The sequence below is a fragment of the Anabas testudineus genome, chromosome 1 (assembly GCF_900324465.2).
Source record: "Anabas testudineus chromosome 1, fAnaTes1.2, whole genome shotgun sequence".
NCBI lineage: Eukaryota > Metazoa > Chordata > Actinopteri > Anabantiformes > Anabantidae > Anabas > Anabas testudineus.
The window spans coordinates 20,203,460-20,219,334 of NC_046610.1; the positions used below are offsets into that span (position 1 = coordinate 20,203,460).

Here is a 15,875-nt window from a genome sequence, read left to right on the forward strand (position 1 = left end):
ACCATTATAATGAAGCCAAACATGCAGCCAAATATGTTATCTACTTGGGACACATGTGTAACACCCCTAACTCTGACACACACACAGCCAAACACATACAACAAGCCAGAGAAACCATGTCAAACACAGAGCACTGTTATGAAGAATCTACAGACTCCAGCTTTGTTGCCAATTTTGGGTGAGTTAGTTGAATTTCATTTTAAATGTCTACATAGATAAATAATTTAATGGACTAACATCCCTACTGCAATGTGTTTTTTTTTTCAGCTCTGACAAATGTGATTGTCAAGATAAGTAAGTTTGATCACGTTTTTGTTGAACTCAAATATTTGCTTCATTATACAGGGCTGAGGGTAAAATGTGCTCATAATTCTCTGTATTCTTTGAGCTTGTGACAAGCAAGTCACATAAAGTAGTTTAGTGGCTGTATCACCACATATTCTGTTTAATGTGTGTTATAAGTTAAATTTCAGGACTCCAACCCAACACTTTCTACTTCTTAATGTCTCCGTATAGTTGCATCAGTCTCTATTCATCCAATGCTGACTGGTCCTGACATGGCCTACCTTCGCACCCGGGTGGTTTTCCATTGTATTGCACCTAACTCCTCGATGCCAGTCAGTTATGAGCTGATGCAGAACAATAGCGTCCTTATTGCCACTAGGACTAATCTTCAAGCGGACCAACCTGCATCATTCTTTCTAAAGGTCGCTGCGACAACAGAGGGGTTGTACCACTGCAGGGCCACAAGTGGAGGAAGCGCAGGCGTGAGCAACAGGATCAAGCTGACTGTAGTCAGTGAGTAAGAGACACCTGATCTTTTCTCCTCATTCCCAAGTTTGACCTCCTCCTTACCTTCCTAACCATACATCATTTCTACTTGTAGCTCCAGCATCAGATACCAGATTGACCTCTGACCCCTCTCCACCAGTGGTCTACCAGGGGTCATGCATCATCCTGAGCTGTGTTGTCACAGAGGGCTCCCACCTCTCCTACGCCTGGCTTTTCAACAGGAAAGAAGTAGCACCTTCAAATTCTTTTTTCTTCAACCTCACTGGGAACAAGCTGGTGATAAAGCAGGTGACTCCAGAGCATGCTGGGAACTATTCATGTATCGCCTGGTCCAGGGTGCAGGATGCCAACAGGTTTTCTGGTAGCACAGAGGTCCAGGTGACTGTCAAAGGTAAAGTTATTCAGTGGGGGTAAGTCTTACTGTCTTTAACCATGCCATACATGTTGCTCTGTGGATGCAACTGAAATCCTGGTTTTGAATGAAATGTCTGAAAACTATTTTTTGGATTGCTATAAAATCTTGCTATCATGTCCCCCAGGATTGACTTCTAGTGCTAACATGTATTTTCTTATCCGCCCCCACATCTGCTCCCCTTTTCTTTCTTTCACCAGTCTACATTTCAAAACCGGAGATCGCTTTCTCCATCACCAAAGAGGGAGACGGTTACCGAGGTAACGTGACCTGCTGGTCATCGAGAGGGAGTCCTCCCATCAATTTCTCACTGTCAATAGATGACAAAGAAGTGGGAGCTTTCATAGCAACTGAGTTCCCTGCTGCCTGGTTCTCCGTGGCCATGGTTCCTGGGCTGGACATGGGTGAAGCACGTTGTCAAGTGAAAACTGAGATGCAGGAGTTGATGAGTGACCCTGTGACTCTGGAAGTGGGTATGAGCTACACTCATGTGTCTCTCTGTGATTCACTAACTGGAATATGTATCTCTTTTATTAATTTCACTCTTTCTCATCATGTCATCCAGTTCCAGTTGGAGGTGATGTGAAGGTAGAGGTGGGATATCTGTACAGAGCCGACTCCACAGTGGCTGCCACCAGGCTCAGCTGTCGAGTCAGGGGAACTTTCCCCTACATCTCCTGGCTCTTTAATGATTCTGTGCTTCCGTCTGAGACACATTTGGACTCCAGTTTTCAGCCTGTCCTGCCCTACTATGTCTTCACCCACCACAGGAGAACCCTGGTGCTCACTACACTGGGCCCAGAGGAGTCTGGGTATTACTCCTGCAGGGTCAGGGACAGTTACGATCGCTCTGGGCCCTGGGTGGAGAGTGAAGCCGTGCTGGTCCAAGTTCCAGGTGAAAAGATCAAGACCAGGTGTCAAATAATCTAAGAGGAAATTAAAACTACTCTGTTGTTTAAACAGTAGATCTGAAGTTATAACAGCCTGGGTAGTTAGCTTAGCACAAAGCCATGAAACAGCAGCACACAGTTAAACTACCTCAGTCCAAAGTTGGAAATCATGATAGGAATGAGTAATGAGAAGATCACTGTGACACAGTTCAGGGATCAGTTGGTTATTGTCTATTTATTTGATCTTCTTAAAGACATACAGTATGTGTTAACCAATCAAGGCAATGACCTGATTCAACACCAGTAGTTCCACATAGCTGTGAGGGGACATGTAAGAAGACTAACAATACAAAAACCACATCAGACATCGAAGTTCAAACACTGGCATTAAAAACAAACAAACATAGTACTATAGCTGCCATTCAGAACTGTGAGGACTTTATGTTTTAATTTTCTTTTTTACATTTCTCAAAATGTCACATCACTCTTCGTAAAGACTTGTTTTCAGCCCAGGCTCATCTTAATATTTGAATCGCTCTTTTATTTCCTCTGTTGTATGCATGGAGTCTCTGCACTATTTACCACATCATACCTTTTACTTTTGATCAGACAGGATCTTTCAGTTCATGCCTGGAGGAACATCTTCTCCTGAAACAGTACCAAGTAAAGAGCACATTTTCTATATTTAAATGACATTTTGCACAGACACTACAGTATATGTCATAATCCACTGGCCTTGCTCCTTCTCTTCCACAGAGGTTTTCATTACCACCACTGAGCTCATCACCGCAGAAGTCATCACCATAGCGTTCTGCTGCTTCCTTCTTCTAATGCTTGTAGTGGGCGCAGCCTGTGTTTACAAGATCTTTGACCACGAGCAGGGTGCGCATGTCCGTGCGTGTGTGAATAACAAATACACTGACTGAAAATGTGTATTGGAACTTACATTAAAAGGTTTCACATTTCTTTTTCAGCTGTGGCCCGCATCAATATGACAAAGTAAGCTTTAACTCGGTTGACTGAAGACAATTTATTATTACTGGAAGTCAGTTTCATTTTAAATGTCTACACAGATAAATAATTTAATGGACTAAAATACTTACTGCAATGTGTTGTTTTTCAGCTCTGACAAATGTGCCTCAGTGATGTTTGTACTTTCTCTACACAGCTCTGACGCCCTCCCGCTGCCCACACTCTCGTCCCCATTAGAAGGCAACCAGGCTGATGTTTCCTCTACACAATGTGACGTCCAGCATCAGAATCAGGTATACAAGCTATCACTGCAGCATTTTCATTTTGAGTCAGTGAGCTTTCTTAAATTTACTAAAAAATTAACTTCCATATTATTTTAAATTCATAGTAGCTATTTAATTTGGTACATATTGTATTAAAAAAGGAGCAGTATTTAATGGGTGCACATTTGTACCTCTAATTTATTTAGCATATTAATAATAAAATGTAGTATGGTAGTAAATATTGTAAGTAAATATTCATTATTCAACTATTTAGGTCTTAAAGCATAAATAAATATAAATTGCTGCATATTGATTTGCATATTTACCTATTTTAACTTTAGCTGCATTTTTTTGCTTTCATTTCAATATTATCAATATTTTGGGTTTAATACAGCAGGTCTTTCACATAAATGCTTTAGTAAATTACTGGGCCAACACAAGTAACTAAAGGTTTTATTTCTAGCCACTCCAACAGTTGTACACTGTGAAAAAATGAATTCCCCATCGTGCTTCAGAAACTTGAAGGAAAAATCAGCTCTTACAATACGACATCATGACCTTTGTCTTTCTCTCTCTTTTTCAGGTGGTGGAGGTCACACTGTGACACAGGAGGAACCTGCACCTCTCTTCACATTGATCACCTGCAAATCACTGCTGGTTTATATTTAAAATCTGCAGCTACTTGTGTTGTTCTGCAGATACAGTACCACAGTTATTACTTTTTCTGAGTAGACAAGATGTTTGTAAGGAACTAGCAGAAGAATCAGTTAAAGACTGAAAGATTTATATTTTTCAGCAAAACTACTGTATGTTGTATTTGTTTGTTTGTTTTAATTAAAATAATTACACTTAAATGGTGTGTTGTTCAATTAAACTAGTGAAAAAATGTTGCTTGATTAAATGTCAGCACTGGTATAGACCAGGAACCTCTCCAGTGTGTGCCCCTCCTTTCTTGCACAGACCTGGGATCTGGTCCAACACCATCAAACTCCTTAGAAGCACAAACTCTATGTTGTAAAAGACGGACGGATGAATGATTTCACCAGACAGGTGTTGTTTTCACATTTTCCGACATCAGACAACTTGACATTTAGGCCTTGTGGCACGTTTGAATGAATCAGCTCGTGATGTTACAGAGAGGGTGGGTACAGCAGGGAGGTGTGGTGCACCACTATCAGTTGTTTACACATGTTTGAAAGCGTGTATGTTTGTGTATGTGTGTGTGTTTTTCTCCCACAGTGCTTCAACTCTTCCTTTAAAACTGCATGAAACAGCACAGAGCAGTCGCATTTCAACAATGTTTGTGTCCCTCGCCGTGGTCATTGTAGGTAAGTACAGAGCACTGTGTCCACTTAATGTTTCACAAGTCAAAACTCCTCTAGTTGATTTCTGATCTGATTCCTGTTTTTCCCGTCTACAGGTTTGTGCTACTGTAGCACAGGTGGCGGTGAGTTAATAATAATAATAATAATGTTGTTTGTATGTGTACAATTATGTGTATTAATTATTAAGTCATTTTGTAGGTTGTGGATTTTTTCCTGTTCCACGTTTGTACAGTTTTGTTTTCTCTTTTCACAGGTCAGTCATTTCTGGAGACTCCCCAACTGTTTGGCCCTTCAGAGGCTTTGGTGGGTGAGATTGTAAAATTTAGATGTGAGCTGGCGAACCACCCAAAGAATGAACCTGTCCTGATGCACTTGCTTCAGTGAGTATTAGTACATTTGATGTCCTACACTGAAATGAATTAAGTAATGACAGAACGTGCTGCTAATTAAGGATCCCTCTCTAGGAACCGTACCAAGTGGATGGGTGACTCCAGCTCTCTGAATGGAGAGGCAGGAACCTTTACCTTGGTAATCAAGCGTCAACATGAAGGAAACCTGGTGTGTAAGGCCACATTGCAGAACAACACTGACTCTGTAGAGGCCACTTTCAGCAACACACATTATCTGAAGGTTGTTGGTGAGTTTCTCTATCAATATGATGTATCATGTGTACATGACTTCCTTGTACCACTAACCTAGAGTACTATAGGTATTTATATATAAGTATGATACGTAAATAAATTCTGAACAGCCAGCGAACATTTAGGTGATAATTGTAAATCACCATGTTTACACTATTAGTAAAAGTAATGTTTCCAGTAGAATCACCAGTGAATTGGTTGGTAAAACAGGGCCTGTCGTGTACCTGTGATTTGATTATGAGGAGTGTGATAACAGTAACAGCAGCTCTGAGAGCCTGTCCTTATAGGTACATAAGGGTCTTTATTTAAATGCTAAACACGCACATCATGCCATCACTGTGTCTCTGTGTTTGTCCTGCAGAGCCAGTGAAAGGTGCAGCGATTGTTGTCCACTCAGGTCCAGTGCAGTTCTTTGAGGGAGCGACACTGAATCTATCATGCCAAACTACAGCTGGAAACTATCTGACCTACAAGTGGCTACTGAATGATCGGCCCATACCTCGGTCTCCTTTCCACGTTATGTCAGACAAGCATCTATTGATCTACAGGTCAGTGAGACAGTACAGTGCATTGCTAGGTGGATGTACTGTGGACAGTATCTAAAAATGATAACAATGATAGTGGCATAATTAAACTTGGAGCAGACTAAAACGATGTAAAAAGCTGGTAAGTGCAGTCTGTGAATTGTTGATTATGCACATTCCTGTTTTAGAAAGTTGCTGAGATAATTACCTGTGCCTCTTGTAGAACCACTTCTAAAGACAGCGGCTCCTATAAGTGTGAGGCTAGCAACGAATTCAACAACACAGTCCACACAAACACCTCTAAAGAAGTGGTTATTACTGTCAAAGGTCTGTGATGATGTGTGATGTGAACTCTCAGGGCCACATATTATAGAAACACATAATTTGAACAAAGTGACATCTTTCTGCATCCTCTTCTCTCAGACGTGGTGTCAAACCCTGACGTCTCTTTCGTCGTCTTAAAATGGAATTCCCACAACTATTCTGCTGAGGTCACCTGTAATTTAACAAGAGGGACTCTGCCTATCACGTTCTCACTCTACAACAGAGAACAGTTGATTGGCAATGTGACGAGTAAAGAGAGAAAAGCCACATTTAAGGTTCCAGTGGTGTTGGGCCAGCACATGGGGTGGCTCCAGTGCCAGGCAGACAATGGAGACAGGACAGCGCACAGTCAGTGGATGGCTTTGAAAGTTGGTATGTGCTTTATTTGCCCTTTTTTTTATTTGCAATGTGTCTCTAGTCTGTCTATGGTGCCAATTCAAAATGTCTCCTACAGAACCAGTTGGTGGGCCAGGTGATGATGACTTATGAATGTGACATGGGAGAAAACTACGCTGTGGTCCACGTGAGGTTCTTCTGCAAAGTGGCGAAGGGATCTCATCCATCTTACAAGTGGTTTCTCAACAACACCCTTCTATCTGAACAACAGAGCTTCTACAGAGTGGATAACCAGCCTCCAGGAGAGTCCATGCTCCTGCTGTCTGTAGGGAGGGAAAGCGCAGGGACGTACCACTGTGAAGCATCAGACAGCTTTGACAACACCACCAGCATCAGCAGCATGAAACTGTACATGGACAAGGAAGGTACAGCTGATCCACGGCTGAGCAGGTTACTAGCACATGTTTATGATGGGTGGGTCTCATCTCTTCTCCTTCGTTTCAGTGCTGAACCACCTTCCTGTCCTGGTGGTGGCGGTCGTCTTTGGATGTTTCACAGTCCTCATAGTCCTGGTCTCCGTTTGTTGTTGCGTTGGAGTGGTGTTCAGTGAGTGCACAGGTTTTTCCACAGTGTCACTGTTTGTGTGGTGTGGCTATACTGTACCTGAAATAATAACAATTGGTCACTCTCCTTCCAGGGCGAAGGCGATTTGGAGAGAATTCTCTGTGAGTCACTTACATTTAAGTCTGAATCTTTGAGAACTGGTGACTAGATTTCACATTAAGCTGTTGCATATTAGCAACCAATCCACCGTTTGTTCTAATAAGTAAAAAACTTTAATTTACCTTTTTTTTTTCAAAAACAATGAATAATAACACAATCAAACTATTTGTATTATTTTAATTCCTGAGGACACACTTTATATCCCAAAAGAATACAAATGTAAACATGACGAGTCAAAAGAAATCTATAAATCAGTCATTAACAATCATCACGTTTGGGTATAATTTTGGGATGTGAACTGTTCCTCAGGTTCATGAAAGCTCATCATTCCCAGATACAACTTGTGTGTTCTCAGTGGTAGTTACGATATTCAGTGTATGCAGTCAGACCTTTAACTGCACCCTCAACAAGCTTGGCCTGTCTTCAGCTCTGTATGTGACGTGTGACTGCTTCCTCTTCTCAGGTTGGGTCTGGAGATGAAGAAAAACATCATTGCGTACGAGGGCGAGCTGGTTAGTGTTTGTGTCTCTGTCATTACCTCCGTGATATACTGTATACTTAAAGGTGACTTTTGTCATCCTGCTTCCTGTGGTTTTAGTTTGGAGAGTACATTAAACGTCCATCTGCCTTCACTGTACTGAAACCTTCACATCAGATATCACCCGGTTGCTCAAACTACAGTTATTCTTACATTTAATCCACAGAAAGCAGAGTATGTATATACTCATATAGTCCCCAAACTAGAACCACGGGGACTCAGTGTGAGTGAGTGTGAGACAGTCATCTTCAATATCATTGTCTTGTAGGATCCGTTAGACTGCAGTGAGGATGAGGATTTGGGGAACACAACCAGCTGGGCTGAATATGATCAGGTGAGATCAGATGAATTCATGAAATCAATCACCTGATCAGTCAATAACAGTCAAGCACACGGTCACACTCTGTGGTCTCCGCAGGCATCTGAAGCCTCTGCAGATGAATGGCCACAGATCATAGAAGAGAAGAAGACTCTGGAGGACGGTCCTGTGGAGTTTCCATGAGGGTTCACGCGTGTTTGTTGCATGAACACACACTGCCGTGCTGTGGTCAAATAAAAGCCTTCATCCATCCATCGATCCCCGCACTGTCTTTTCACTATGAGTCCCTGCATTGTTTATTTCTAAGGACACACGCACGGCCACGCGGCTGAACCCTGACCCCGCCCTCTGACGCGCAGCTCCGCGCTGCTGGTTCGTCTTGTGCGCCTCGAGTGAAGCAGCACAACAGGATGCGGCTGCGCTTCTTTAGCTGTCGTCTAGTTTAGCTCGCAGCCTGTCCCGCCCGGTCGGTACTAAACCACACACTGAGAGACATGGAGGAGACGGCCGGTGCAACCGCGTACGGAGTGTCGCTCTCCGGAGGAGGCTTCGACTTCTACAAGTTTATCCGACAACCTCAGACGATCGTGCGGATACTTAGCTGGGTGAGTGGAGCCCGAGCGAGTGGGAGTTCACGTTTCGAAGCGCACGTCGCTAGACGGAGTTCAAAGGTTCAGATAAGGCATAAAACAATATTTAACGTGACTTGCGAACAGGTGCGCCCGGCCTGGAGCCTCCGTGGAGCGGACACGGTGCGTTTTTATTGGCGCTGGCCTGAAACAACAGGCTGCTGTGTGCGGCGTCTCCACGGGGCGTCAAGTTGCACGCAGCCGCTGAATGACAGCAGCTCGGTGACAGGACAGGTCAACACTGCTGCTGTCAGAGGACTGAAGACCGAAAACTGTCGGACACACACGGAAACCTCGGCTTCTGGAGGCAGAATAGCAGCAGAGAATAAGTTTAACAATGATCTGCTGGTATATGTGCCTTTATGTATTTATAAGTGTGTCTGTTGTAGTAGGAAGATCAGTTTAAGACACTTATGAAGCCACTTTATTAACAGCTCATTTATTATGTGGCTTCTTGAAAACGTAATGTTTCCAAAACGGGGTTTCTTTTGTGCAGATGATGTGTATAAATGCACAAAAAGAGGATTTCATGTACCAGGGAAAGTTCTAGGAAGGGGTTGTGAGACACTCATCACCTGTTGCTAGGCAGATCTCACCACAGCTTTGTTTTCGTGATAAAGACACTGATAAATGAGAAAATGCAAACTTAAAAAAATGAGACGGTTGTATAACCCTGTGTGTGTGTGTGTGTGTGTGTGTGTGTGTGTAGCACACTGATTACAGGAGTAACTTGATTTATCTTCTTAATCTGACGTTGTTCAGATTTGGATGTTGATTCAGAGGAACCTTCAGGGGGCGTCTCTGCTTTCACCTCATTACAGGTCAATATCTGAAATTACTGAGCTGAAAGTGGATTTTCATCCGCTTGTTTCGTGAAGTGGAAACTTTTTGTTGGGGCTCTAGTTAATGTTCACGCAGGCTGAATCTAGTGTGTAAGAAAACACACGGTGTGTGTGTGTGTGTGTGTGCGTGCTAGAGAGGGATTATGTGTGTGTCAGTGGTAAACAGGGCCGTAGACAGGTAAGGTGATACCTCTCCTCTACTCTTGGTGGACGTATGCCACTGATCTCTCTCTCACACACACACTCACACACCACGAGTGCAGCTGCTGTGCTCAGCTCATCTCACATTCGTACTGGCATGTACAGTATCTCTGGTGATTTTTATCTTACGTGCATGAAGCAGCACGAGTGGCACAACAAAATTATTGTTTGCTCTGTAAACCTCTGCCCACAGATCCCATGATGCACTGCACCTGCTTCTGGTACAGCGAAAAGTAGCACAGGTTTCTCACTGATGGCGTTAAATCACATCACTGTATGTCCTCTAGAAATGATGAAGCCAGTTTATGTTCTGTAACATCACGGCCGTCCTGGCTGCACTGAAACACTATCTTTCCAACAGACAGCATCTAAGGTCGTTTATATGCTTGTGATGATGTTTTGGTTGATGTGTAAACACTAGTCATCAACGTTCGTTTACTGGCAACTGACAAATTTAGCAGCATGCACTAAAAAAAGCGCACATATGAGTGACCTTTACACATTTCTGACATCTGTCACTCTTCACACACACTCATCAGTACATTTATGTTGAGAACCATTCATTGGTGTCTCACTTGTGTTTGTGTTTTGGAACTCCCCACGTTCACTTCCCTGTTGTCGGCAGTCTCTACCTACTTTTCTGGACTTTTTTGTCTCGTCCCACCGGCAGGTTTGTGGTCTCTTCTCCGTCCCACACATACATAACAACAGTTCCTGTCTATCCTCATTATGAGTGTTATTAGGGAACTGGTGGAATCTCTGGAGTCACATGGCAGGCAGCTGAACTCAGAAGTAGGTCACATGGTTAGGTGGGCAGCCAGAAGAGACAGTAGCAGACCACAGGATGATCAGAGCAACCAAGTAGCTGTTAGTTAGCGCTCTTCACTTTATAAATAACACAATGAACACAGAGAGTCGCTACAAATAACAAAGACCATTTGCAATGACACATAATAGTTCCACTATATTAGATACACGTTCTTGTGACTTTCTCACAGCCCGATGAATCTCTTCTGAAAAGCTTCTTTCAGTCGACGCTAAACCTGGGGGATTTTTTTTTTTCCTAATTTGAAAGAATGAAAGAAAAATCTGATTTCACATCTCCTTTTCATGACTGCCACCATTGTCTCTTCTGTGTCAGCAGCAGATATCATGGCTGCAGGGTTTTTTTTAGAGGCAGATGGTAATACCTGGCGTCCAGGTGCATTTGATGGCCCTACTAAAGAAGAGTATTAAGACAATGACAGCCGAATTAAACAGATGACTTATTTTTAAGTAAGCTTCAGGTCTCCGCTAGTAGATTTCTGCTAGTGTCTTTGCACATTGTTGATGTCTTAAAAAAAGAGAGAAATAAACTCTGTGCCCGTCGAGTTGTCTGTAATTGCCACTTTCTTCTCTGTTTCAATGTAGGTTTTTGCCTTGGTGGTGTTTGCCTGCATCACAACAGAGGGCTACGTCAACACTGTCCACAGTGCCGACGCAAACTGCATCTTCAACCAGAACAACTCGGCGTGCCAGTATGCCGTTGGCATCGGTGTGATTGCCTTCCTGGCCTGTGTGGCCTTCCTGGTGTTGGATGTTTACTTGCCTTTTATGAGCAATGCACAGGAAAGGAAGTATGCTGTCATTGCAGACCTGGGGTTCTCAGGTGAGACGGAGCTCTAATGCTGCGCTGAAAGGAAAAGAAAGACACACCAGTCAGCACAGAGACTAGTTAGCATCCAGCTGGTAAACTGATTGATGCATTTAGGAACCAGAGAGCCTAATATTTCACTCAGAACATGGTGGAAACCAAACACAGAGCTAAAAATAGAGTGAATGTTGTTATTCATTAGGGAAGATTGAGAATCATCCAGGTGTGGATGGTTGAGTCATATCAGCTGGTTTTTGTTTAAAACACTTCAGATGATACTTAAAAGAGCAGTGAAATGTTTCAAATTCATTTTTTTCTGAAAGACGACAGCGTCTTCTAACCCTAATGTTTACAGCAGTATTGCTGTGCACTTGTCTTGTTTTCATCCCTCCCATCTAAGTCCCTTTCAGCTTTCAGTCCACTGGCTGTGTTCCTGACATAAATAAACCTATTTTATTCATTGTTGCAGACAGTAGATGATGAGTGAGCAGCAGGCAGGATTTTAACTAAATGAAACATTCATCAGCTGGACACAGCTCAGTTCATAGTCGGCCATTCTTCAGCAAAACAAAAAAACCCTAGTTGGAAATTTAGCAGATGTTAACAGGAAATGACCGCAAGCTGTTTGCCCTTTTATTCTGTGGATGTAGTTTTTGTTCTCTTGTATGTTTTTTCACAGGAATTAACTTTTCATATCAGTGCCTCTCATCTGAGCACTTTTGATATCTTTTCATGCTGTGAGGAAAAACAATTGTTTGTGCATCTGTGGTGTTGTTTTTTTCCAGGGGCGTGGACCTTCCTGTGGTTTGTCTGTTTCTGCCTGTTGGCCAGCCAGTGGGCTCGCACTCATGATATCAGCAGCGTCCCTGAGGATGCTGCACGGGCCACTGTGGCCTTCTCGTTCTTTTCCATCGCAACCTGGGTGAGCTGTACTGCTGTTCTCTTCTGTTTAACCCTTTGTTTTCTCCTGAGCTCTGATATGAGTTAGATGGCTAACAAGCTGACTGACTGACCTCTACCACATCACAGACGACTGATTATTTGTGCTTTTTGCTCATGAAATCCAAAAACCATACTGGGGAGCTGGCCAACAAATCTCAGTAGTATCATTCTTCTCATCTGACTCTGAAAGCAAAAAAAGTGTATTTGGTAAAATATCCCACTATTTCTTTAAAGCTGCCACTGGCTTCAGTTCAGTAGTGTGTTGCTGCAAAAAAGTCATCGGGCACACTATAAATACCTGAAACACTTGATGCTTTCTTGAAATACTTACAGCATTTATTGTCAAATCTATGTATATCAACAGAGCTGAGTCACAGGTAGTACAAAGTTCTCCAGAGTTGGGGCGTTCAAGTGTTGGTGGGACATTCGTCCCTTAATGTTGGTGCTAAAGAGCAAACTCTTATCACATGAAAGTACAGGGTAATAAAGTTGATCTCCCAAAGACTTTTCACCTTGTGTTCCTGTTGCATTGTTCCATTGCTACAGTAGCTCAGCAAAACAAAACAACAGTCTCTTATTGTCGACTTGATTTTCTACCAGCAACAAATGTGGTCGTCTCAGCTGTCTTTGATTTAAACAGCTAGTTGTGTTTTCTGTCATGCTAACTTTAAACTTAGGAAATTAGACATAGGAGAGACACCTGTATTGCAAAAGTCTTCCATTAACATTATGTGTTGCATTAGTTGATGTTAATATCTGTGTGATGGATCACATCACCTTAAACAAGCTTCAGGTCTCTGAAGGTGGATCGGTGAGAGCTATGCAGCCATCAGTTTAAAATCATGTTTTCATAACAACTTCTGAAATATTGTCATCTGGAAATTAAAAGCAGTGATGTTTCCATTGTTATGTCATTGTGCAGGGGATCCTAACATACTACGCCCTGGGTCGTTTCCGTCGTGGCGTTAATGAAGTGGCCATCCCTACCTACACAGAGCCGCCGTCGGATCTTCACACCCCCTACCCTCCGACCTATGCCCCCACCTCCTACAACCCCACTACTTACACCCCTACCACTTACTCGGTCTATCCCAACAGCGGGCCTGATGCACGCCAGCAGGCTCCCTTCACCCCGAACCCTCCGCTGGAAGGGGACGCCAGTTACCAGCCGCCCAACTACTGAGACGAAGGGAGGTGGTGTTCCAGGTGGCTGTTGTAGCACTGCACAGACACAGAGCTATATCATATTGATGTGATTTTACATTTTAACACATTGTTCCACGTGTTGTCAAATCTGTGACGCTGAGCAGCGCAACTGCAACTTGGAGATGAGGAACACTGCGGTTTACGTCAAAGTGTCTTTGGTCAGATTCTAAGACATCAGGCTGATTGATGAGATTAGTGCTGGTGATTATCCAATCTGATCTCAGACTTGTGTGCAAATATACAACTTTTACCTCAAACAGGCTGATCCTGAAGGGTAGATGTAGATAGCATGTACACAGGAGGTTAAAGGTCACACAATCTGGTATCATGAAGCTCCATTTAGAGCGGCAGAGGTGAATACTAAATGTGTTTCACTTTACTGTCTGTTGGAACCTGGGAGCATAAGGTTGTATATAGACTTCACTATGCAAAGCCGTCATTTTAATGGTTGTTAGTGCCTGATTATTTTTCTGATTTGGATTAGTGGATTTCTTTCCTCTTCAGTGCAGTTTTCTTGAGGACCTGTAATAGTTTAGGAGATGATATTGCTCCCAAGTCAAATGTCCCTCCCTGTCATTGAGCAATATGTTGCAAAATAGACTGCAAAAATAATATAAGTTATAAAATCATAAGATCACTTTTGAAATAACGTTTTCAGAGTTAAGCAATCTTAGTGCCACAGATGTCCCTGTATTTGCCACGTGTTGTTGATGACAAGAGAAAAGACAGAAGAGCCTCAGTTTCTTTTTTATTTTGTAACTAATTTGTGTTGGTAAAATGGGTTACATGTGCTAAACCATGAAAGCATTTATCAGCCATTTATAATCAGCGATGCCCTTGTAGCTAACATTGAGATAGACTTAAAGCACTTAATAAACAGGTTTATCCACAGAGTGTGTCCTCATATCGAAGCGTTACTCATTATTTCCCAGCAACAAAGCTTCCTCTTCAGCCTGTGACCAGAGTGGCCTCACACTTCCTCCAAGCTCTCGGTGATTGTCAGTTTTCTGAGCACTGATGTTTATCTCCAGTTTACAGTCTTCTTATTCTGACAGTCTAGAAGGCAGCGAGCAGCGTGTATGTTTTTACAGACGACAGATTAACACTTTAGCCTGCAGGATGGAGCAACGCCCTCAGAGTAGCTGCTGGGTTATTGCTTTGTGTCTGACAGTTTGTCGGTTTAACACCTCAGCTGCCTCCTGGCTGTCAAAGCTCAGCTAAAATGACAATTGTTGACCTGACGTCGGTTTTTTTTATTCTTCCAGTGTTGCTTTTGGGGTGTAGACTGGCTTTTGATCTGTGAATGATGGGGCTAAATGTGGTTTTATGTATTGAACATAACAATTTTGTGGTACTACACTGGAGATATTTGTAAAATGGTAGGGACATTACTGATGATCATGATCATTTCAAATACAAAACATTACTGAAGCCAAATATTAAAAAAACACTTCTATTTGTGCCTCAAGAAGAAACATTTTACCTTAAGGGTTTTTGGAAAAGGAAAGTGAATGCGTGCCATGATTGGGTTAGGGTTATTGGAGTTATATTTAGGGTAAACAGCTGTGTATCACAGCTGCCCTCACTGCTATGCTTGAGTAATGTTCGCTTGTTTTCATGCTCTGGAAAATCAGTTAACTCTTATATTGATTGAACATTTGAAATCAGGCTACAGCTCGCTATAGTTCCCCAGCTTCTCCCTGCAGTGTTAAAATTGTAACAAGTCTAAAATTTGATATGTACTGTTGATTTAATGTAAAGTAAAAAGTACTTTGGTTTTGTGAAATTAATGATTTTGTTGGATTAATATATCTTTTATCAAGGTCCATGTTTTAGATGTGAACAGACCAGAGTGATTTGTGACGCCTAATGTTAAAAAAACAACTTGCATAAGAACCTGGTCAGGCTTGATTTGTTTCTTCCATTGTTTTCCAAGATATTTGTTTTTTCTCCCTTGTTTTGCAAAGCTGCCAATTACCTTTTTTGTTATAATTTCATATCACTGTGTCAAAGCAATGATTTACTTGAGACTTTTGTTTGTAGAATAAAATCCTTCAGTGTTCAGTACTATAAATGACATTGTTTTATATAGTATGGAGGAGGTGCTTTTCCATTACAACTTGCTAGCTGCCAGCCAGGTTATTCTGGTCTGCAGTAGCTTATGAGAGTGTAGGATGACATGTCACACAGTCAGTGCACATTTCAAGTTGTTCAAACATTTGCATTTAGACAGTGTGAAGAAAGAATTGTCCCAACCCCTCTGAAACTTTCTGCACATAAGCCAAATGAGATTCTACGTTTTAGACTTTTTACATAACCATACATACATGGGGGAATGAGTGAGCCCTTACATAAAAAAATAT

The 15,875-nt window shown here is 42.3% G+C and overlaps 3 protein-coding genes across 4 annotated transcripts; all 3 read left to right on the forward strand.

Moving 5' to 3' along the window:
* The first annotated feature begins 9 nt into the window (after positions 1 to 9).
* Positions 10 to 4,183, forward strand: LOC113161559 (Fc receptor-like protein 5). 2 transcript variants are annotated; one of them, XM_026359200.1, is made up of 11 exons: positions 10 to 178; positions 268 to 294; positions 517 to 798; positions 887 to 1,183; positions 1,405 to 1,677; positions 1,770 to 2,099; positions 2,704 to 2,757; positions 2,851 to 2,976; positions 3,069 to 3,093; positions 3,263 to 3,359; positions 3,913 to 4,183. In XM_026359200.1, exons 1-11 carry the CDS (start codon positions 10 to 12, stop codon positions 3,931 to 3,933), a joined length of 1,701 nt encoding a protein of 566 aa, XP_026214985.1. In that variant the 3' UTR covers positions 3,934 to 4,183. The 2 variants fall into 2 exon arrangements, 1 of the variants encoding a protein (XP_026214985.1); XR_003298754.1 differs by lacking the exon at positions 3,913 to 4,183 and having other exon boundaries at positions 2,708 to 2,757; positions 3,263 to 3,347.
* Positions 4,184 to 4,504: 321 nt separating this feature from the next.
* LOC113161561 (platelet endothelial cell adhesion molecule-like) lies at positions 4,505 to 8,317 on the forward strand. Its single transcript, XM_033325943.1, has 13 exons — positions 4,505 to 4,657; positions 4,750 to 4,776; positions 4,908 to 5,034; positions 5,119 to 5,291; positions 5,657 to 5,843; positions 6,043 to 6,146; positions 6,243 to 6,511; positions 6,604 to 6,904; positions 6,984 to 7,085; positions 7,177 to 7,204; positions 7,666 to 7,714; positions 8,009 to 8,074; positions 8,159 to 8,317. The coding sequence occupies exons 1-13, from the start codon at positions 4,534 to 4,536 to the stop codon at positions 8,240 to 8,242; spliced, it is 1,641 nt and encodes a 546-aa protein (XP_033181834.1). The 5' UTR covers positions 4,505 to 4,533; the 3' UTR covers positions 8,243 to 8,317.
* Positions 8,318 to 8,414: 97 nt separating this feature from the next.
* syngr2b (synaptogyrin 2b) lies at positions 8,415 to 15,396 on the forward strand. The gene is made up of 4 exons (XM_026359204.1): positions 8,415 to 8,664; positions 11,142 to 11,379; positions 12,150 to 12,286; positions 13,229 to 15,396. The coding sequence occupies exons 1-4, from the start codon at positions 8,554 to 8,556 to the stop codon at positions 13,487 to 13,489; spliced, it is 747 nt and encodes a 248-aa protein (XP_026214989.1). The 5' UTR covers positions 8,415 to 8,553; the 3' UTR covers positions 13,490 to 15,396.
* Positions 15,397 to 15,875: the final 479 nt, after the last annotated feature.

Coding starts and splice junctions, on each gene's coding strand:
- LOC113161561 (XM_033325943.1), top strand. CDS start 4,534: ATGTTTGTGTATGTGTGTGTGTTTTTCTCCCACAGTGCTTCAACTCTT. Junction 5,035..5,118: donor GTCCTGATGCACTTGCTTCA/GTGAGTATTAGT, acceptor ATCCCTCTCTAG/GAACCGTACCAAGTGGATGG. Junction 6,512..6,603: donor GTCAGTGGATGGCTTTGAAA/GTTGGTATGTGC, acceptor CTACAGAACCAG/TTGGTGGGCCAGGTGATGAT.
- syngr2b (XM_026359204.1), top strand. CDS start 8,554: ATGGAGGAGACGGCCGGTGCAACCGCGTACGGAGTGTCGCTCTCCGGA. Junction 8,665..11,141: donor TCGTGCGGATACTTAGCTGG/GTGAGTGGAGCC, acceptor GTTTCAATGTAG/GTTTTTGCCTTGGTGGTGTT. Junction 11,380..12,149: donor TGCAGACCTGGGGTTCTCAG/GTGAGACGGAGC, acceptor GTTTTTTTCCAG/GGGCGTGGACCTTCCTGTGG.
- LOC113161559 (XM_026359200.1), top strand. CDS start 10: ATGAAGCCAAACATGCAGCCAAATATGTTATCTACTTGGGACACATGT. Junction 179..267: donor AGCTTTGTTGCCAATTTTGG/GTGAGTTAGTTG, acceptor TTTTTTTTTCAG/CTCTGACAAATGTGATTGTC. Junction 2,100..2,703: donor CGTGCTGGTCCAAGTTCCAG/GTGAAAAGATCA, acceptor ACTTTTGATCAG/ACAGGATCTTTCAGTTCATG.